General features: G+C 36.6%; 1 protein-coding gene across 3 annotated transcripts in view; it reads left to right on the forward strand.

Annotated features, from left to right (window-relative positions):
- LOC113261057 (cytochrome b5 reductase 4) overlaps window positions 1-21,963 on the forward strand; it is an 82,169-nt gene that overhangs the window by 22,803 nt on the left and 37,403 nt on the right. For all 3 annotated transcript variants that reach the window (XM_026506985.4, XM_026506987.4, XM_026506988.4), the window contains exons 3-8: window positions 1,497-1,597; window positions 5,408-5,489; window positions 14,613-14,642; window positions 17,764-17,824; window positions 19,444-19,501; window positions 20,875-20,968. In XM_026506985.4, the coding sequence (XP_026362770.3) occupies window positions 1,497-1,597; window positions 5,408-5,489; window positions 14,613-14,642; window positions 17,764-17,824; window positions 19,444-19,501; window positions 20,875-20,968 (426 nt within the window). The remainder of the gene's footprint in view (window positions 1-1,496; window positions 1,598-5,407; window positions 5,490-14,612; window positions 14,643-17,763; window positions 17,825-19,443; window positions 19,502-20,874; window positions 20,969-21,963) is intronic.

Raw genomic sequence — 21,963 nt, forward strand, 5'->3', positions numbered from 1 at the left:
AATCTATTGGGAATAACTCTGATCTTAATCATTACATCTGGCATTTGTGGTCTGTGGATTTTAAGAATTAAACAATAGGAAAAACTCCTTCCAAATTTGGTAGAGAAGGTGGATAGGGAAGAAGAAAGGAGGGAACTCCACCAGTTGTTTGCGTTTTTTTTTCAGACTTCTTTGGAGGACTGCTAAAAGAGAGATCTTGTGAATTTACTTCTTTTTGTTGCCTAAATTGCTTTTAAGCCATCTTAGAAAGAAATCTATCTGGTTGGTTATTCTCTAAAATTAAACTTGTGGAAAAACTATAGTACCTTTTTGGGCCTGAAATCCAGTCTCTTCTTTCCTCCCAAGATTATCCTATAGGATGAAAATTTTAAGTTACCTAAAGTTATTTAAATTCATGGAAGTCATAGCATAAAGAGGGACTAGTCCTGGATATAAGAAAACCAGTTGATCTCATTGTACTCTTGAGGTGTCTTCAGGGCTGGATTTGACTACTGTCTAGTTTTCAAGTAGAGGATTAAAAAGCAGCTCATTTCCTTGGGAAGGCTAATCATTGAGCAAATTTTCCTCCATTTGTTTTTCCCTATTTCTTTTTTTTTAAGATAAAGATATATTTAAATATATGAACAGGTGAGATAAAGGTTTGGAGAAGATAAAAGGATTATTAAGATCTAAACAATAATCTTTGTTCCTTGGCCAACTGCAGAGAAGGATCGTGCTTGCTTTCTCAGAGCATGCCTCAGTGGCCCAGTCACACTGGTTTGCCCAGCGGTCGCTGAGATGATCAGACACGTGGGTGACAGTTTGATTCTTCTTCATTAAATTCTCCTAGCAGGGCAGTAGAAGATGATGGAGGAGAGAGAGAGAAAGAGAAGTTTTAAAAATTATAAGCAGTGATTCATTATTTCTTTGTGTTAGGAGGCAGTTCTCTCTAGGTATTTCAAATACCTGCACTTCTTAGAAGCAGAAACACTGCCTGTCTTTGTTCTGAACAGTCTTTTCAGGGATGCTGGCATAGTAAACAACCTCGAGTAGTAGAACTGTTTGGTATAATAAAGATAATGTCTCCCCTCCAGAACAAAGGGCATGTGTACTTCCTGCCCATTATAAAAGATTCGACTTTCCTAAACTTGGACTTCCCCTCCTGTCATACAGCACTTTAGTGCACAGGTATTATCTGGCCCTCTTTGCATAGGTCTGTAGGAATTGGGGTACGGGGAACTCATGCAAATGCTGATATCGTGGCTACTGCTAGTGATGTGAGTACTAAATTAGCCTTTTTGTCTGACATTGTCTGCCCAGGACCCATGAAACTGGCGGGCTAACTTGTTAGCTTGCTAGTCTGGTAAAATCTTAAATTCTTTATGTACTTAATACTTTGAAATGATAATGATTTGTTAAATAGGATGTATTTGAAAAGATTTATTGAAACTTACATTTCTAGTTTGTACAACTTTTAAGAAGCTCATCTAGAATATTATTTCCCCTTGTTTTGATAGGGCTTGTTTATAATGTCAGCCCATATATGGAGTATCATCCTGGTGGAGAAGATGAACTAATGAAAGCTGCAGGATCTGATGGCACTGACCTCTTTGATCAGGTGAGGTGGTGAAGGTAATCATAGTATTACAGTGGAAAAGTTCTCTTAGATTTAGCCGTGTGATAGTTGTAGAAAAAAAAGAAAATAGTTGCACAAATTTCACATTTGTTGGCTTGAATTTTGACATGTAGGAAGATGCTCATAAGTAACAACTGTTTAATTTCCCTTCGAATTATTTTACTCTAATTTTAGAGATGGTTTCAAATCTGTATCTGGGCATCTGCTCTTAAGTGCTTGCTGTCTCCTCTCCTGGCAGCTGTTTACTCGGTTTTGATTGATTTTCATGATGATGAGGGTTGGGTTATGGGAGGCAGTAGCAATTAGAAGAAAGAACAAGATGCTTAAGCTTCTGTGTGCTTATTAGTTTTTTCTCCTTTGGGGAATGTTAAATAACCGGCCTGTCTTGGTATACTGAATCTGCATATGATGTAGAAAGTTTAGATGATTAATGAATAGAAAATTTATTTTTCCTAGAGTGGTAGCAGAGATTCTATATGTATATTTCAGAAGATACTTGTATTAGTCATCTTTCCCCTTTCATTTCCGCTTACATTTACTAAAAACAAACATTAGCTCTTATACTATTTAAAAGTTACATAGAGTATGTGAACTACTATCAATAGGCTGAACCATTATTTTGAAACAACAGTCTTGAGAAAAATAGAAATTTGCCTTTGTCTCACATACACTTTATTTTGTATTTTAGTGATGATGATCCATGTTGTGGTACTGGGATTTTACCATTTGAGATACTGGAATGAGATCGGGTTATTTTTAGAGTTGACTTCTTCTTTTTTTTTTTTTTAAGATTATTTATCAGAGACAGAGAGCACACACGAGTGAGTAGAGGGGCAGAGGGAGAGAATCCTCAGGGAGACTCCGTGCTAAGCAGCTCAGTCTCACAAACCTGGGATCAGACCTGAGCTGAAACCAAGAGTTGGATGCTCAACCGACTGAGCCACCCAGGCGCCCCGAGTTGACTCCTGAACAAATATAATTTGGTTTCTGTTCCTCCTACCTTCTCAGCTATTTTAGGATTTATTTTTTGACCAGGTTGCCGGAAATACAGTTTGTTTTATATTTAAATGGACTGAGGTGCATCTGCTTGAACAGCAGAATCCCATTTGCCGTTAATGTTCTTTGTGGATTGGAGGAAAGTTGTGTTTGGCCACTGGTCATAATAGCATTCTCCTTGGAAGTTCTTATTGCTGATTTAAGGCAAATTCCCATTGTCATTTGGAATTTGTTATTGTCTAGCAATGCAAGCTAAATAGAAAAGTTTGGAAACATTTGTGTGAAAAATTGCCATACTTTTTTCTTATATCTGTTCTGTAACTTCCTGATGCTGAATGTACTCTTCCTCAAGAAGAGTTTCCAGTAAAATCTAGTCCTGTTTGTATTCCTCAGTGTTGTGAGGTTATATGGACCTTATTTTAGCAAATCTTAATTTAAGCTTTGGAGAAGTCACAAGAATTCTTTAGCAGTTTAAACGGTACGTTAGTTACGAGATTGCTGCATTCCCCTTGGCTTTAATAGGCCCAGTGACGTTTATTTAAGACTTTTACTTACCACAGAAGTAAACAACTGTATATTCTAGAAACTGTGGGGAAGCTTCTTGTATCTTTAAATATTTGAGAATTTATTCAGGGCTAGTATTTAATTTGTACAAAGAATATTAAATAATCTTTTCACTGTCAGATTTCTGTCTCTACTTTGGCTTCTGACCTCCTGTTTTTTATTTCCAGACACCTGATGGGCAATTTGATTACCCATTGGCACTTCAGTTCATTTTGCCTTCAAATAATATCAATTCATCTTCTTCCCTTTTATTCCTCCTCTGTTTCCTATTTCTGGTAATGGGGACCTGAAGCCACATGAGAATCTTTGCCTTCCTCATTGTGCACCAGTATCCAGCACTGGTGAAATCCCGAGGTGCTGTCTTTAAACATTACATCCTTTTCTGTCTTCCTGCTGCCTTAGATGAAGTCATGATCACCTTCTCTGGTCCTGCTATTTTAATACTATCCTGATACCTTTGCCTTCAGTACCAATGTAAATAACAGGACAGCGGGATGAGTATTGTTCAAGACAGTCATCTCAGCATCTTGTTCTGCAGCTCTTCAGATGCACACCGTTGACAGTGGGATAAATCGAAAGTCCCTGGCGTGGACTTTGAGGCCTTAAAATACTGTTATTAAGACAAATATTCTCAACATGCATTTTGCTTTGAGCAAATCACTAGTTCCATGATTAACAAACCTCATACTTTTGCCTCCTTGAATATCTTTCTCCTTCATTTATCTATTAAAATTCTACCCAACACTGTAGGCCCAGGGATAGTGCTCTACATGTCATTGGATGGTCCTTAAATATTTGATAAATGTAATTTACCAATTTCTATTAATAAATGAGTGCCCATTTATAATTACACATTATGTATTTGCTATTTATGTATATATTTATTTACTTAGGAACATACACAAAGATTCTCATGTCAGTATTATTTGACCTGATTTATTTTACTGATGATCTAATGTTTCATGGAATAATAAATTATTATATAATATATTAATAATAATTATTAATATTAATAATTATGATTATTATAGTAATATAATATATAATATAATAATAGAATAGAATAATATAATTATATTAGGAATGATATATTTTCCTTCACTGGTCTTTTACAATTGGACATCTAGATTATTTCCAATATTTTGCTAATATAAATAGTGCTATGATGAATATCCTGATACCTGCATCTTTGTGTATATGTGAATATTTTCTCAGGTAAATTCACGAATTACTCAGTGAAAGAGCAGCATATTTTTAGGCTTTTATGTATATTGAGAAGGTGTCCTCCAGAGGGTATTTAAATTTAATTCCCACCATTGAGTCTGGCAACAAATACTGTCAGTTGTTTTCCTTGAAGTGATAGTCTCAGTCTGTTCATTTTCAAAAAAATGTCTGTCAGATACCCAAGTCTGAATAACCAGTTTCTCAGTCTTTTTTTTTTTTCTTCTACATATAAACAGCCTTCTGAGACAAAAGATCAGTTCAATTTGCAAATCAAATAATCACCTAGGTATTTTTCCTCAAGGTGACCATCTTACTTTGCAGCAGAAATGTTTTGAGAACTTCTTTTGTGACCAAGACCTATACTCAAGCATTAAGATTTAAGAAAATTAATCATTTCTTCTACTTCATGAAAGATAGTCTTCTTTTTTTTTTTTTTTAAGTAGGCTCCACATGCAGTGTGGAGCCCAATGCGGGGCTTGAACTTATGACCCTGAGGTGAATACCTGAGCCGAGATCAAGAGTCGGACGCTCAACCGACTGGGCCCCCCAGGCGCCCCTTCATGAAGGATATTCTTAAATGAAACCAATCTCCCCTACCCCTATGGGTATGTGATGGTGAAGAACGTAAAGATTGAAACCTCTGGCTTGACTTGTGCCAACATGTAAGCAGTTTCACCCCCAACTGCTTTTTCCACATCAGTGCAAGTGTCAACACCAATGAAAAAGGCAAATAACATCTCAGTATTATTATGAAACTAATTGAGACCTCATGGATATCTGAAAGGGTGTCAAGAACCTCCAGAGGTCTGTAGACAACACTTAGAGAACATTGTTCTAAAGAATTCCTATGTCTGCTGCCTTCTTGTTGCTCTCTTATTGGCTAATTGAATCTGTTTCTTAAGTTTTTTCAGAGCAGTATAAGAATGGTTAGTTTTGCTGCAAATAAAATTAGAGCATCTCATGGAGTTAGAGTCATGTTGCTTTTCTTGCATTTATATCTCGTGCCAGGTTCATCGCTGGGTCAATTATGAGTCCATGCTGAAGGAATGCCTGGTTGGCAGGATGGCCATTAAGCCTGCTGTTCCTAAAGGTGAGCGGTGCCGGTGCTAACCTGGCGGTGACGTGGGACACACGTGTACTTTTTTTTACTTAGGTTTTAACAGATAGATTTAAATAAATCACTGTATTGTTCGTATTTTTCACTGGCCTCTTGGTCTAGCCACTGTAAAGATTTTACTTTAACTCTTTAGAATGAAGCAATGACTTTACCCTAAAATTTTGACATGTTTTGAGGGAACACTCGTAGTGTGAGGAATGAGCACTGTGGAAGTGAAACAACTTTATTTACTCCTTATATAGTTTGCATTAGTCTTGTATTCTGTTATTATATAAATTAGAACATTTGAGTAGAGTTTGACTTTCAGACTAGTTTTTTAGAATTTCGCTTTTTGAATGTGCAGTACATTCACATGACTCAAAAATCAGAAAATACAACAAGTTACACAGTGAAATTTTTCCTCCCAGCTTTGTCTCCCATTTGCCTTGAACCTTGTCCCTCCTTTAGTTTGGAAAACCCATGTTCTGATTTTAAGCTCCTTTTAAAATACACCAATTTCTTCCCCTTACCTCGTGACCTGACTCTATAATCTGTATAGTGTTGGAGGTCACCTCTTTATGTCCTAAGCTTCTTTCAGAAGAGCACCCCCTGAAAATTTTAGACATGCAATAGGAATAGCAGAATTGTCTTGCTTAATTCTTTACTATGGAAGAAATGCTAGTCATTTCTTTTGAATAACTCCTGACTTTGACACTCAAATTAGGAATAAATTGGCTTGTTTGACCTGAGTCTTCTGTTTATTAGTTCAGTGAGTTTTGTAATTCAAGGCCTGTTTCCAGAGGCCTTCATCAGCAGTGTGGAAACAGTACAGGCATACCTAGACTTGAACCCTAGCTCCATGGCCTATTGGCTGTGCCTTCTTTGGGCCAGTTTCTGCCTCTGAGCCTCAGTTTTAATCTGTACAATGATACATAGGGCTAAGAATTAACATGAGTAAAGTTCCTTTCAGTGTGACTGTAATAGATGCTCAAAAGGATTATTTTTTTCCTCTTATTGTTACAGAACAAAAAAGCAGTGTGTGTATATACCAAAAGCATACTAGTCTGATCTTTAGGGTGTGGAAATTCTTGTAAACCTATTCCCTTTGTAAACCAATTCCTTTTCTCCTTTTAATTGACTCCTAAGTTCACTGATTCACTACCAGCAGGAGACGTGATAGTTTAACTAAAGTTTCTAAATGACTACTTTTACCTCGTCCTGACTGTTATCTCATTTATATAACCTGATACTAGCGGTCCTGTGTTCTTCTGTGTTACCATTCAGGGTAATCAGAAAGCGTGGCAGGCTCCTTAGGCTTTTAGTCCATAGGAGACATGAAGTTTATAAAAGGCTTTTCTGGTTTCCTTCCTCCTCCCTGGAAATGAAAGACAGATCATCCTCAAAATGCTTCACCAAGTACAACAAACACCATTTAAAATAAGCAGATTAGTTCAAAAGGAAATCTCCCCAGATTTTTTAGGTGCTCAGCAAACATGACCTCCCTGAACCCTCATGATGACATTAGGATGTTTCATTCTTAAACCCATTTTACTGCTGAGGAGAAACTCTCAGATCTGTTCACTGATGCCAGAGAACGTAACAGCTTATGAGTGGCAGAGATGCGATTTGAACCCATGTTGATGTCTATGAAACTTGTACTCTTTCTGTATCAGGCCTCAGTATCAGGGCTGGGGACAGTGTTAAAAAGGAGTTTGTAGAGTAGAGTTTGACTTCCAGACTAGTTTTTTAGAATTTCACTTTTTGAATGTACAATACATTCATATGACTCAAAAATCAGAATACAACAAGTTATACAGTGAAATTTTTTTCAGGTATTTCCCCATACAAAAAGGGTAAGTAGAAGCAGCAATCCAGGGTGATAAGCTTCCTCTGTTTCCCTCCAGCAATTATCTAAATATTAGGAACTTAAGAGCCACATTGGAATTTTAATGGTCATACGGGATGGGAGACCAGATCGTGGGTCTGTAAAGGCTGGGAGTTGGAACTGAGATCGCTGCCTATGGCTTGGACTCTTGAAGGGTCTATATGATCAGTGAAATGGGAAGTCTTAAAAAAATCTCTCCAACAACAAGGGAGATGTCAGGTTCTCTTGTTTGCCCTGACCTTGTTTATGCGGTGATGGGGGAGAGGAAAGAGAGACTTCCTCTGAGACTTTGTAATCACAGCCCTGACTACATAAGAGTTGGGAATTCAAATATATTCCACCTATGTGGTCTCAGAAACCTCAAACCAAAAAATAAAATGGCCTCTCGTTAGTGGTCTCCCAGGCTGTGTGGCAGAGGTATATACAAAATTTTAATGGTGAAACACACTTTCAACCTAAAGCCCTCAAAATTCCCACAGGCACACATCAGATAATTATTAGTACACAATAAAAAATTAGACAACATGAGGAAGTGGGTTAGCAGAAATGAGCAGATTTTCACCCCTAGGACTTCATTATTCATATATAGAATAAAAATAATTATACTTGAACTATATTTCAAAGAATTATATTTAAAAGAATGCATTAGTAACAAGTAAAAAGCAAGATTAAAAATAATCATGTTGAATTAAAGAAAAATAAAAACAAATAGAACCTCTAGAAATGAAAAATAGAGCTGGTGAAAACTACATAGCACAAATAGCCAGAGAGTTTAGACACAGCAACAGAGCTCAGTGAACTGCAAGATTGGGCAGTAGAAATTATACAGAATGTGGCACAGAGAAACAAAAGGGTAGAAATATAGTCATGAGACGTGGGGGATCTGACACTTGTAATCAGATTTCCAGAAGTCGTGGTGAGAAAGAGGAAGAGGCAACATCTGAAGGGATAGTGGCTAAGAATTTTCCAGAGTTGATGTCATAAATCCTCAAATTCAGCTCGTTCAGCAATTCCAAACAAGATAAATAAAAAGAAATCCATGCATAGACTATAGTAAAACTGCAGAACGCTAAAGACAGTGAGAGGATTCGGAAACAGCCAAGAGAGACAGATGCAGCAACAAACCAGTGTGTGCTGTATGGACAGCTAACTCTTGGGATTTAGGAGCTGTTACAGCCTATTTACTAGAACAGCAGTAGAAACCAGAGAACAACAGAACAGTATCTTAAAAATGCTGAGAGAAAATAATTGGCAGCTTAAAATCCTTCAGTGTAACAATGAGGATGAAATACAGGTAGTTAAGACTAGGAAGAAAAATAAAACAACAACCACAAAACCAAAATCAGGAGGGTTTGACGGGTCTAGGAAACAGGCTTTCTAATTAAATTCTAATCATAAAGAAGTGAAACTGTAGTGAGTGTTCCCTCTCCCCCGCTCCTCCTGGCTCAGGGGTGCAAACACATTTCTTACCCACAATGAGATGTAGAGTCAACTATTATGTATTCATAAATTAAAAGTTTCCTTCTTAACATGGTCCCCAGCCCTGTACTGAGGCCACAGAGGATCTACAGAAAGAGTACAAGTTTCATAGACATCAACATGGGTTCAAATCGCATCTCTGCCACTCATAAGCTGTTACGTTCTCTGGCATCAGTGAGCAGATCTGAGAGTTTCTCCTGAGCAGTACAATGGGTTTAAGAATGAAACATCCTAATGTCATCATGAGGGTTCAGGGAGGTCATGTTTGCTGAGCACCTAGCACTTGAGAAACTGCCAACCGATAGATGGTGGAGATGGTTAGAGGTTGCTGCCGTTGTAGCTCCCTTCACCCCTGCACTCCTGCAGGACTGAGGCTGCCCACATCTATTCTTTCTTGTATCTCTACAGTTATTAGGTATAAACTAGCATGCACTGGTGTGTTTTACCTGAAAGATGGCTCTGTTTCTGTGAAAAAGCGTTATCATTCTTATTGCCATGGCATGTGAGAGGACGGTTGTTAATCTGTGTTTTTCGCTGTAAAGCCTTTTTGGAGTATTCGTGTTTTGCTAGAACGAGGCCAGTAGCGGGTAGTGATGAGACAACTTGCAAAGCATTAGGAAGCAAAGACAGGAATTTCACAAATCAGAAAGGTGCTGACTGCAAGTAAGGGGATCGGGTTTTTTGTTTTTTGTGGTTTTTTTTTGCTTTTTTTTTAACAATAGAGACTTAGGATCTGGCAGGATACAGTCTGAACTCCAGGCTAACCAGCAGGAGTAGAGCATATGAAAAGGGACAGAGTAAGCAGAAAGATCTAACATGTCAGAAATAAGGAATGTTCATGATAATTAAGGTGAAGTACCATTTTAACATAAATACCACTTGGGCCTTTCATCTTTAGAGGGATTGTCACTGAACTCAGCTGGCCTTATTCATGGAAACTACTAGAATGGGGTAACTATAGTTGTCCAAACTGGGGCAGTTCTGAGTATGCAAGGAGGCTCTCTTAGTAATTGTGCTGGGACGACGGGATAAACTGTTACTCTGGCAAACCAGAGCATGTTAGAACTCTGCAATTAGAACTTCTAGATGAGATGGGAACAGAGGATGAAAAGAAATGAAGTAGGAATAGAGAATGAAACCAGAGATGAAGTGGGGACAGTAGGTGAAGAGAGACTATTGCCGGCATGAGGATTTGTGGGACGAGACGGGGAGACAGGGGCTGCACCAAAGAGGAATTTTATGCATGGGCTTCTTTCAATACAAGATCCCTGGCACCCTCTTTTAGGTAGGTGGCCTGCCAGACCCCAAAGCAAGGGAATCCAAAATCCAAGCATTTTATGGGCATCCCTACAGTTGGGCAGTTCTGGAAGGATAGTTTTCAGTTTATCTGGTGGTTTCTAGTGTGGCAGTGGCGAAATGCATGGGTGTCTAGGAAGAAAACAGGAGCTAACTGCATCAGAATATAAAGCATAATACTGGTGGGGGCGCCTGAGTGGCTCAATTGGTTAAGCATCTGCCTTCGGCTCAGGTCATGATCCCAGGGTCCTGGGATTGAGCCCCGCATCGGGCTCAGCAGGGAACCTGCTTCTACCTCTCTCTCCCTCTCCCTCTCATGAATAAATAAATAAAATCTTTTTTAAAAACCCAAACATAATACTAGTGGATCCTTATCAAGCAAAGAATTAAGTGTTTTTTTTAATAATCCTTTGTTTAAAAAGCATGATGGTTTATATTGTGCTTGAGAAAGATATCAGTAATGAATAAAAGGAGAAACTTTGCTTGAAAGGTAAAGCTTCAGTTCTTGGTTACTTATTTATGGGAACACTTCATTCTCTGGCAAAGATGAAAAATGTTCTTGCTTTTTGCCCTTATTTTAATCCTTTGCTGTCATTATTGTAGGCACACACCACCTGTGGCTGTTGAATGCTAGAATGTGCCTCCTCCACATATAGATGTGTTAAAAGTGTAAAATAGTGCATTTCAAGACTTAGTTGAAAAAAAGAATGTAAAACGTCTCATAAATTTTACGTTGATTACATGTTGAAATGATAATGTTCTGGATATATTATGTTAAGTAAGAATATATTATTAAAATTAATTTAACCTGTTCCTTTTTATTTTGTTAGTGTGGTTATTAGAAAATTTAAAATTATGCTTGTGGCTTGCATTATATTTCTTTTGGGCAGCACTGTTCTAGACCATAAGTGTACTTTAAAAAATTTTAATGAAAGTCATATTTTAAAAATAGTCATATTTTCCAATGGCATAGGGCAGCGTCAGAAATGTTTCTTCTTAATTTCTCATCACTTTATCATAGTTTCTAATACTTTATGTTTTTCGTTTTCACACCCACTCACTCAAGTAGTTACTGACTATAAAGCACCCGATACCATAGATCAGTAGACTACTTAAAAATGAAAGAGGATTTAGAAGCTGTTCTAACACCTTCACTTTAAAAGTGAAGATACTATATGTTACCTAATTGGAATTTTCCCCCCTCCCAGCCCCCCTTTTTGTAAACTAACTGGAATTTCAATAAAAACTTAAAAATTGTTTTTTTTAAATTTTAAATAAAAATGAAAGTGAAGATACTGAGATTTATATGTATATGTACCTTATTTAAAGGCTGTAGTTACTCAACTGGATAATCCTGCCTAAAAGAATTCATGGATGCTTCCTTTTGTAAGGCAGAGAATCACCTTATAAAAGTTACCCAGTTTTGCTTCTTTCTTTCTTTTTCTTTCTTTCTTTCTTTCTTTCTTTCTTTCTTTCTTTCTTTCTTTCTTTCTTTCTTCCTTCCTTCCTTCCTTCCTTCCTTCCTTCCTTTCTTTCTTTCTTTCTTTCTTTCTTTCTTTCTTTCTTTCTCCCATTCATTCATTCATTCATTCATTATAAATGCCAGTATTTGTATATGCCAAAATCAACAGGGGTTGATTTTGCTCCTGAAGGGAGCAATGTCTGGAGACACTTTGGTTGTCACAACTAAACCAGGTGCTGCTGCATCCTAGCGGGTAGAGGAGAGGATGGTGATGCCCCTGAATACCCTACAGTGCATAGGATAGACCCCCGCAATCGAATTATCCAGCCCAAAATTATCCAACCCAAAATCCAGAGGGTTTCTGAAATGAGAAGATGAGGTTTGTAGCTCCATGATAAATGTAAAACATTCAGATGTAAGTGCTCAGCATTTGTCTTCCCAGAAAGCTTTTCTTCAGGGCCTTGTGGCAAATGCCTGCAGGTTTTCAAAAACATAGCTAAAATATTACCTCCTCAATGGAGTCCTTTCAAATTCCTTCCAAGCAGAGATACCCTCCTCTGTGTTTCTATACCTAACCTTCTACATACCTCTTTTAAAGTGTTATCGTATTGTATGTATTCAAATGAATGTATCAACGTTTTATTTTTAATTGTTTAATTTATTTGAATAAATAATGCATTCACATGATTCAGGTATGAGTAGTGCTCTTGTCATACTTCTGTCTCCCATCTACTTGTTTCCCTGCCCATACATACACAAAAGTAACCACGTTACTACTTTCACTATGAATCTTTCCAAATTTATGGGTGATTCTAGTAATTCGGTAAGCAAACTGAATATATATTTGTATTTTCCTAACTTTTTATCAAAATGGTTTTATATTATACCAGTATCTCTATTAAGATGGTGATCAACAAATATTAAAAGAATGAGCATACTGGTAAAACAGAATTTTTCTTTCTTTACCCCGGGGGGGGGGGGTCCTCCGTGACTCCACTCAACAGGGGTAAACTAGATTGGGGTCACAATTAAAAATTCTCATCCACCCTCTTACCAAAAAAAGAGTAGAGTGCAGTCTATAAATTGTAGTGCTATTTTTCAAAATGACTCTGATCTCTCCAGAAAACAGAGATTCTTACCAGAGTAATGCAGTTTAACCAACCAATGTTGTGAGAAAATAGAAATTCTTTTGGCCACGGATCCAACTAAATGAAGGAATTAATTATCCAGACAGAATTTCAGATTTCTTGTCAGTCTCATGTGACTAAGATGATTCAGATGTAAATATGCTTAATAATACGAAATAGTCTCATTTCTGTGTCTCAGTTTTTAAAAGAGTTGCAAAAGACTAGTAGAGTTCTTTTTAAACGTAATTTAGATTATTTAAGTAGAAGATTTCTTCCTACTGGTACTTTTTGTATATTAAAAAAAAGACTCAGGAAAAAATTACTTATTTAGTAGGATCCAGAAAGTTCTGACAGGTTCAATCAATTCACATCAGGCAGAAAGTAAGTCATGTAAGATAAATGTACATTTTCCCCTAGAAACAAATTAACTGGGGCGATTTTTCAAAATCTGTGATCCTCTTAGATAAAAACAAATTGTTTTACTTGACGAATGAAATTCCTCAAACTGCCAACTATGTGGTGGGTGCACTGCAAATAGACTTAATTTACTTATATCTGCGAGTTTGTTGTTTGTTCTAAGATAAAACAATCACAACTGCAGTAGGAAAGACTGATGACGCCCACTGATGAAAGAAAGTGACGAGCAGGGACGTCGGCGATCCCTTGCAAACTGTAATGGCGAGTCTTTTACTTGGCACGTGATAAACAAAGCTCATTTTGAGGTATAATGTAAATGATTTTTAGGTCTTATGTCTTTCCAGGAAGTATTAACACTAGTAATGGCGTAGTAAGAAATACGAGGCTGAGAGTCAGAAGATGGAGTCCAGTCTTGGCTTTGTGGCTGAAGAGCTGTGGGTTTCATTCAAGTCCTCGACCTCTGGTTGTCAGTCGTAAATGAGGGGATCAGATGGTAATTTGCTCTATGTTGTTAAAGATCCCTTTCAGCTATGAAATTATTTCAGTAAAGTAAGGAAAATAAAAACAGTAGTCATCTGGCCTCCTACATCATGATTATTTTATGATAGTTGGGTGAGGTGGAGGTAATGACAGGATCTCTGGTTGATTGAAAATCAGAACATAAATAATTTGAAAGCTTTCATTTAAGTAGTTTCTTTTTCTATAAAACAAGTTCACCTTAACAGTTGATATCTGTCAGTTAACTGCTTGGATATTTTGTTGGCTTGTCATTCTTTTTTTTTTTAAACTCTATTTATCTTGCTGAGGGTTTTAGACCATCTGGCGTGGCACTTGTGGTGATCAAAATGCAATGTAGATTTGTGAGTTGGTTGCCATCCTGAAAGAAAATACCTGTTAAATTTTCCTGGGTTGTAACACTAATTATAGTGAATTGTATATACAAGTGAAAGTCTTATATTTTAATCATTTTGCCGTTTAAATTTGGAGTAACAGTAATCATTTTAAGTCGTGACCTAGATAAAAAAAAAGATAATAAGGTGTCTTTCTTTGGGTTGTTAACAGGTATGTTTTATTTATGAAGTATAATAGAAAAAATTCTGGATAATTTTGACTACTTTAGCATATGATAACCTGAACAAAACCTGGGTTTTTATATGCTTTCTAAAGAAATTAACCAAGATATTAGAAAAAAAAATGTTCAAAGAAGTAGAAAAAAATTCAGTGAAGTGGGAGATAAACACCTGGAGAAGAAATGGCCTGGTAATTTTCAGAGATGAAGCTTCCTTGTTTCAAAGATCAGCTGTCTATTTATTAGCCTTGTTTTTCTCCTCAGACCTTAAAAGAAAGCTCTTCAAAAACAGGGCTGTTATCTTCGAATATCATATTAACTGATACTCTCTTCGATGTTATCGTATTCCTAACTGCCTTTTTTTTCCTGAATCACTGTACAGACTATGGTGAAGAAAAGAAAGTCTTAAATGGTAAGTCATATATGTTTATGGTAAAAAATGGATCATATTCACATGAGTTACATTCACATACAAAATGGCTTTGCAGAATTATTTGGGGTAGTATTTAGATATTTTTTTTATACAAAAGATGTCTTCACTTGCCTAACTTAGAGGATTTGGCAGAACCTTATAGATCCCTTATTCCATCCGTTACTCTTACAGTAACATCCCCGAACATGTGTTCATCTGCCTGCAGCTTGAATATTTGCAGTGATGAGGAGTTCTACCCTCAGAAGCAAGACTGAACAGGGCACATCCCTCTGGCATGGAGCTCAACGCCAGTGTTTACATACAGTTGCTGAGTAGCCTATTAAACTTCTTTACCAAGCTCAGCAGCTCTGGCTTCTTCATCCATTCAGTAGGACTCAGAATTATGGCTGCCAATGTCCACACCCCCTCCCGCCCCCGCCCTCCAAAAAAAAGAAAGGTATGGTCTAGTGGTCAGTATTGACTCTCAGGAAATGCTTATTTTACAGGTTTTTTCTCCATATTTGCACAAGAAAGTTATAGAAATACAGCTACAAGCTGGATTGCCAAATTACCTTTCCTTTTTTAACTTGAGAAAATAATCTGTATTGTAGACTGACTTATTGCAGTTTGTGATGTAATATCAGAAGCTTTTTGTCTTACACTGTAGCACTGTGTTCAGTGACAGGCCGATCTTAGGTTTCATCTGATGATTGACTCTTTTGTGATACTAGGCATAGAAGCTTCGCTTAAAGACTCATTACTGAGGGACTGGGCATTTCCATTCCCACCACTTATGGCTTCCAGAACCTTTATTTTCCTATTGCCCTCCTCTGGATGCTCTGCATTTAACTGATACCTCAGTTCAAGGTGGTCTTAAGAATGGAATATTAACATTGCATAAGTGATCTGGCCAGCACAGTTACCTATTTGATCTTGGATGCTATAAGATTGTTATATTTATTAGCTGCTTCTCATATTTGGCTCATTTAAGTCTATGTGGTATGTCTGTGTATTTGCAGATGTGATATCTGCCTGCAATGTCATTATTCAAACAGCTATTTTAGATCCTGAATGAGATAAACTGCTAGCGTATTCCACTTGAGACCTGACCCCTTCAAATTAACATCAGTCGTCAGGCAGCACTTTGGGAGAGGAGAATGTTCATTTAGTCTGCCTAACCTTAATTAATTAATTTAACTCCACCCCACATTCACCACGGATTCCTTCAACTTTTCTAGGAGGATATTATATATAAGATGTTTTGTGTTGCTTGGTAAATGTTGACATCAAGACACATTCTACTGCCTATGACATTATTCTGTTCTAAAAAGTTATATTTGCATGATACCGTGTAGTTCTTTAGAAGGTGTGGAAATTGGCTCATTTGTTCTCTCATGAGACTGCAGGGCAGATTTCTTTAGTAGTTTGAATTTGAGGAAGCAGAAATGGTGGTTTTCGTGAGATCACAGTGCTGACGCCTCAAATCCAGTTTTCTGGTCCTAATCAGGTCCTAATAAGATCAAAATTGACTAACAGTTTGTGAATCCTGTTGATGGCTTTTTCTTATACAAATTGTTAGATTGTGATACATTTTTAATTTATATATCTATAAGACCTCCAAAAGATAAATGACATTGATCTTTCAGTAAAATAGCTTTCCAGTGATTTTCAAATCATTTAATAAGGTTATCTTTTCTTATTTTCTGTCATTTTAGACAAAAATACATTTAAATTGTTACAGTCCTGTTGTTATACTTTTAGTTTTCTAGTAAAGCATCCTTCTTTAGGGTTCACCACTAGTTAGTTCATTACTTTGGCTTTGTTATGTCACATCTCTGAGATTTCCTTTGTTTATCTGAAAGTTAATTGTGTTTTGTAGTTACATAGGAAGAGATGGAAACTGAGGAAGGCCTGAGCTCAGGGCTCATGGGCAGCCTCATCCCCCAAATATGGCTGTTTGATATCCTATTATTGCACTTGAGTTGGGTTTAAACAGAAACTTCTTGGCCAGAAAGAATCCTGAAAACCTCCAAACTGGCCTGTCAGAGAGGCCTCCCCTCTCTGACTTAATATACTATGACTTCTTATGTGAGAATTCTAAGACTCACCAGAGACTAAACATAAAATTTATTACCCTGCAGAGTTTGAGGAATAGAAATGTAATTGATACAGTGATTTTCAGAAGTCTTTTAGCAGCAGTCCTCCTTTTTTCCAAACTGAACCTTACAGGTAACAAACAATGCACTCCTGTTGTGGGAGGGAAATATTTAATGCTTCCAAAATCTCCAGAGTTCTTCCACATTTCAGAGTTTTCATTTGAAAACCACAGTTTTAGCAGGCTTTTATCATGCTGTGTTGATGCATGCCCACAAGAGTAACTAAGATGGAAAAAGACAGAACACCACGTGTCTTTGATGTTGTGGAGTATCTGGAACTCTCAGACACTTCTGGTAAAAAGTGTAAATCGGTACAGCCACGTTGGAAAAGTGTGTAGCGGCATCTACTAAAGCTGAACATACACACACCTTATGAACTTACCAGATAAATGGATATACATTCTTCAAGAATGTACACGCACGTATACACAAATATTTCTAACAGCGGTATTTGTGTCCACTAGCCGAAAACTGGAAACAACCCAAATGTCCATCAACAGGAGAATGTATAAATTCACATATATTTATACAATGTAGTAATATTTAGTAATAAAAAGGAACAAACAACTGTTGCATTCAACAGCATGGGTAAGATCTCAGAAACCTCACAGTTTGACTTCTTGCTTACTGTCAGTCATGCTTGTTTGACATAAGGCCTGTAATGCAGGACAAAAAAAGCCAGACCGAAAGAGAGAATATCTTATGACTACATTTTTATGAAGGTCAAATATAGACAAAAAGTAATGATGCTAGAAGTCAGAATAATGAGAACCCTTGGGGGAGGAGTGGTGATTGGAAGGGGGCATAGGATGGGTGCTGACTACAAGGGTATGTTTTACTTTATGAAAATTCATTACGTAGCACATCTATGATTTGTGTCCTTTTATGATGTTTTACAATACCTTTACCAGAAGAAAAAAATGCTTTCTAGATTAACTATAGCTGTTTTGTTTTTCTTTGTGAAGGCATGCTTCCCAAGAGCCAAGTGACAGATACACTTGCCAAAGAAGGCCCTAGTTCTCCAAGGTATGCAGTCTTGTTTTGCTTTTCTAAAGCTAACTCAGTTCTACACCAAAACATACACATTAAAAAAAAATTAGGCGCTCTGACTTTGAGTTATTGCCTACTATATTAATCACGCTTCTTTGACACAAGAACTAGAGGGTCCCATATGTCAGGTGTTGTTGGAGAATGAGCTGTTTTCTGTAAATGCGAGCTTTTAGCATAACTGAAGTTTGGTCCAGTTTAAAGGCTTTTATGTTTAAATCTTTGTGTTTAAAAAACTTCAAATTTAAAAAAACTTAAAAAATATTTTTAACTTTAAAAACTATTCAAGAATGTTTTTTCTTTTTTCTTTTTTTTTTTTTAAAGATTTTATTTATTTATTTGACAGAGATAGAGACAGCCAGCGAGAGAGGGAACACAAGCAGGGGGAGTGGGAGAGGAAGAAGCAGGCTCACAGCAGAAGAGCCTGATGTGGGGCTCGATCCCAGATCGCTGGGATCACGCCCTGAGCCGAAGGCAGACGCCCAGCTGCTGTGCCACCCAGGCGCCCCAAGAATGTTTTTTCTGATTATAAAGTATACTATTCATGGTAGAAAACTTGAAAAATATAGAGAAATACAAAAAAGCAGGTGATAAAATCAATCGTAATGTATCAACTCTAGGTGTATACTTAATATTTGGTTTATTCTACCTAGTTTGAGTCGTATAACACCTATTTCTGTATTATTCTATTTTGATAATACTGGCATTGCAATGTATTCTATGAGCAATTTCCTGTGTCATTAAATATTGTGCAAAAGCATTTTTGTCTGCCTTCCATCGTATGACCATACCATAATTTATTCAACTACTGTATTCTGTTTTTAAAATGTAAGGCACAGCAACTGTCTTAGTAAATTATTTGATCCATATGTACTTTTGTTAATGTTAACATTTCAGTTGCCTTCAGGGTTGAGTGTTCTTTGTGATTTTTTTTTTCTCTTTCTGCCTTTCTCTCTACTGCCAGTCTATAATATAACAGTAGCATCCTGGTATATTTGTTAAATCTATTAAAGTATTTCATATACAGTTTCAACTTAAGAGCATAAGGAAACCTCTAGGATTTATCTGTGGGTGTCCTTATGTCTGTAATAAGTGCAGTTTGATGGACAGCTATTACAAAACAGAAGACTTAGTTTTACCTTAAGGTTTATTGTCAAACCATTTAAAGCCCTTGATGAATTAGTATCTTGAATAATATTATGTTTGTGACGGGGAGGAGTGAAGGTAATAAGTATGTAGATTTCGTCATGCTTCTTAAGAGAATATGTTGTGTAACCTTTCTAAAAAGTATCTTGTCAAGAATAATGTTTGTTTTAATCCAAGTTGGAATACATGTTAGTATAGGTATTTTAAATTCAGAAATAATTACCACTTATATAACGGTAAGACATCCCACCCCATTATTTAGAAAAAAGTTTATTTAGAGAAATCTATTTTTCACTGTAGATTTCAACCCATATATTTAAAAATCATATACTTACATTAAGTCATATTGTATATTTTTAAACCATATATATTTTTAAATCATATATTTAATGACTTAATATATTTAGTACACAATTACCAATGTAATTATTCATTCTTTTAATATTTTACAGCTATGACTGGTTCCAGACAGACTCTTTAGTCACCATTGTCATATATACCAAACAGAAGGTAAACTTTAAAATAAAAAAAAAAGTAAATGTTCAATAAATGTTAGCTATTTTCTAAGTGCTCTTGTATTAACTTATTTACTCACAGAAACTCCATGGGGGAGATTAAATAATTTACCCAACGTCACACAGTAAGTGGCAGGGTCTAGCATTTTGAATCCAGGCATTCTGGCTCCAGAATATATACTCTTAACAACCATGCTGTACCTCTTTAAAAAAGCTAGACTAGGAAATATATTATATACTGTGTGTGTGTGTGTGTGTGTGTGTGTTTTAAGCATGGATAACAAAAGGAGAATCCCAGTTAACTTTATTGTAAGAACTAATTTCCTGCACATAGATTGGGATTTGAGAGACAGTAGAGACTGTATTACTGTGGCTTAGTAGGCTTAAACCACTAATGGGATTCCAACGCCCTCTTGAAACTAAAATTAAGGAGACAGTTGATTTACTAAGTACTTACTGAATTCCGACTTTCTTTGCAACACTATTTAAGAATTCAGGGATCTAATGATGAGCCAGATACGTAGATACTTGGCTTTCATGGGGCTTATAATCTGTCTGGGAAATCAGATAAATACACGGACAACTTACAACATCTCCAAGTAGATCCTTTCCTTCAGCAGTTGGCAGGGTTCCCTCACTTGAGGAACCATGTAAATTTAAAGGCAAGTTCTGGCAACTAGGAATTTCTGCATCACACAGTCCAAAACCAAGAGGGCACAGCCTAGGGAAGTTGCTCCCATTGGTAATATCAGTGAGGCACAGAGGATGAATGACTGAGGGAAGGGGGAAGATTTCTCTGTGGAATAATGTGTTCAGTGTATGGTATAAAGGATAGGTACCAAAATAACTTGGACTGAGGCTATGTAGAAATTAGAGATATCTAAAAATTTGTTACTGAATTTTTCTTATAAGCTGAAGTCAGAGGTCGTGTTATTTGCCCAGCATCATGTAATAGTAGACAGATTAAAATAAACATACATATCTTGATTGCCGATCTGATTTTAATTTTTCCAAATTATTTATTCAACAAATATTTATTTAGCACCTACTAGGTACTAAGCAATATTCTAGACAGTTCCATACGTTTAGAGCTTAGAGATGAGTGGGTGAGGTAGATATTAAGCTATTAATGTTAATAGCTAATAATGTTAATTAAGCTATTAAGATATCAATGTGTAATTAAAATTGCAGTATGTGTTTTGAAGGAGAACTGGGTTATATGAGGAAAAAACAGGCGTAATCTTTCCTCATCTTGTGGATTCTATAAAGAAGTGGCATATGAACATCCATGGATTATCTTAAAAGTGTAGTTGTAGAAATTTGGGCAAAATTTTACTTTTTAATCTTTCTTTTTGCTTTCTGTTTAAGGATATTAATTTAGACTCAGTAATAGTTGATCATCAGGATGATTCCTTTAGAGCAGAAACAATTATCAAGGATTATTCATATATTATACATCTTGGTAAGTACTTTATATTAATGGAAACTACTCCAGTTTCCTTTAAGTTTGGCAATAACTTGGTCTACAGTCTAGGTAGCTGTAGTATTTTATCTGATATTGTCAATTGGTTTGTCATTTTTGATCAATTTCTATTCTGTTTTTTCTTCATACTAATGATAGGGCTAGGAATTGTAGCATGACCTCATTTTTCCCAGGTTTAAATAATTGTATGCAGTCAAAATAAATCATAATATGAAATATTTGTTGCCCCGGCTTTGTTAAGTGTCTTTTACCTGACACCTACAAACAAATCTCTGGAGGCCTGCCACGTGCTCCTACCGAGCAGCCATCACTAAGTGCTGGTTCCATGGGCCTGTTTTTTGCTGGCCCTGTCATGGGAGGTCAGAGGCTGCAGCATAGACTGTAAAGTTGTATTGTAGTCCTCAGCCTCCTGTTCCTTCATGACCAGAGATCAACCATACAATCATTTCTGTCTCCTTTGAGAAATTAGAAATCAGAAGAAAGAAAGTAGGACTAAAATCTGAAATCAAAAGTACCAGGTTCTTAATCCACTTTTTCCCAAATGACTTTAGGATTTCACCCTTTTCTTCTCTAATGAAGGTGATGTTACTCTAGAAGGTGGAAATAAGCAAATAAAAACAACAGCAACAACAAGAAAATTGTGTTTTAAGCAGGCGTTCTTATATGAAGAGCATATCATTTACTTTTGCAAAACAGAGACTGATTCCCCAGACAACAGCTGACTCAGGATTCTGTTCACTGCTTTACTGTATTAATGAAGTACCTTTGTCTTGAATTTGATCAGAGTTGATAAATTTTTTCTTTCCTATTTTCTCCATTCAGTAGATTAATCAAACTGGAACCTTAAACTTTTCTTCTAGAAATAATAACTTGTCCTGTTTTTCTTAGCATAAGATCTAATGCATAGGGGCATCTGGGTGGCTCAGTCGGTTGTGTCTCACTTTGGCTTGGGTCATGATCTCGAGGTCCTGGGA

Source organism: Ursus arctos, unplaced genomic scaffold (genome assembly GCF_023065955.2).
Source record: "Ursus arctos isolate Adak ecotype North America unplaced genomic scaffold, UrsArc2.0 scaffold_29, whole genome shotgun sequence".
NCBI lineage: Eukaryota > Metazoa > Chordata > Mammalia > Carnivora > Ursidae > Ursus > Ursus arctos.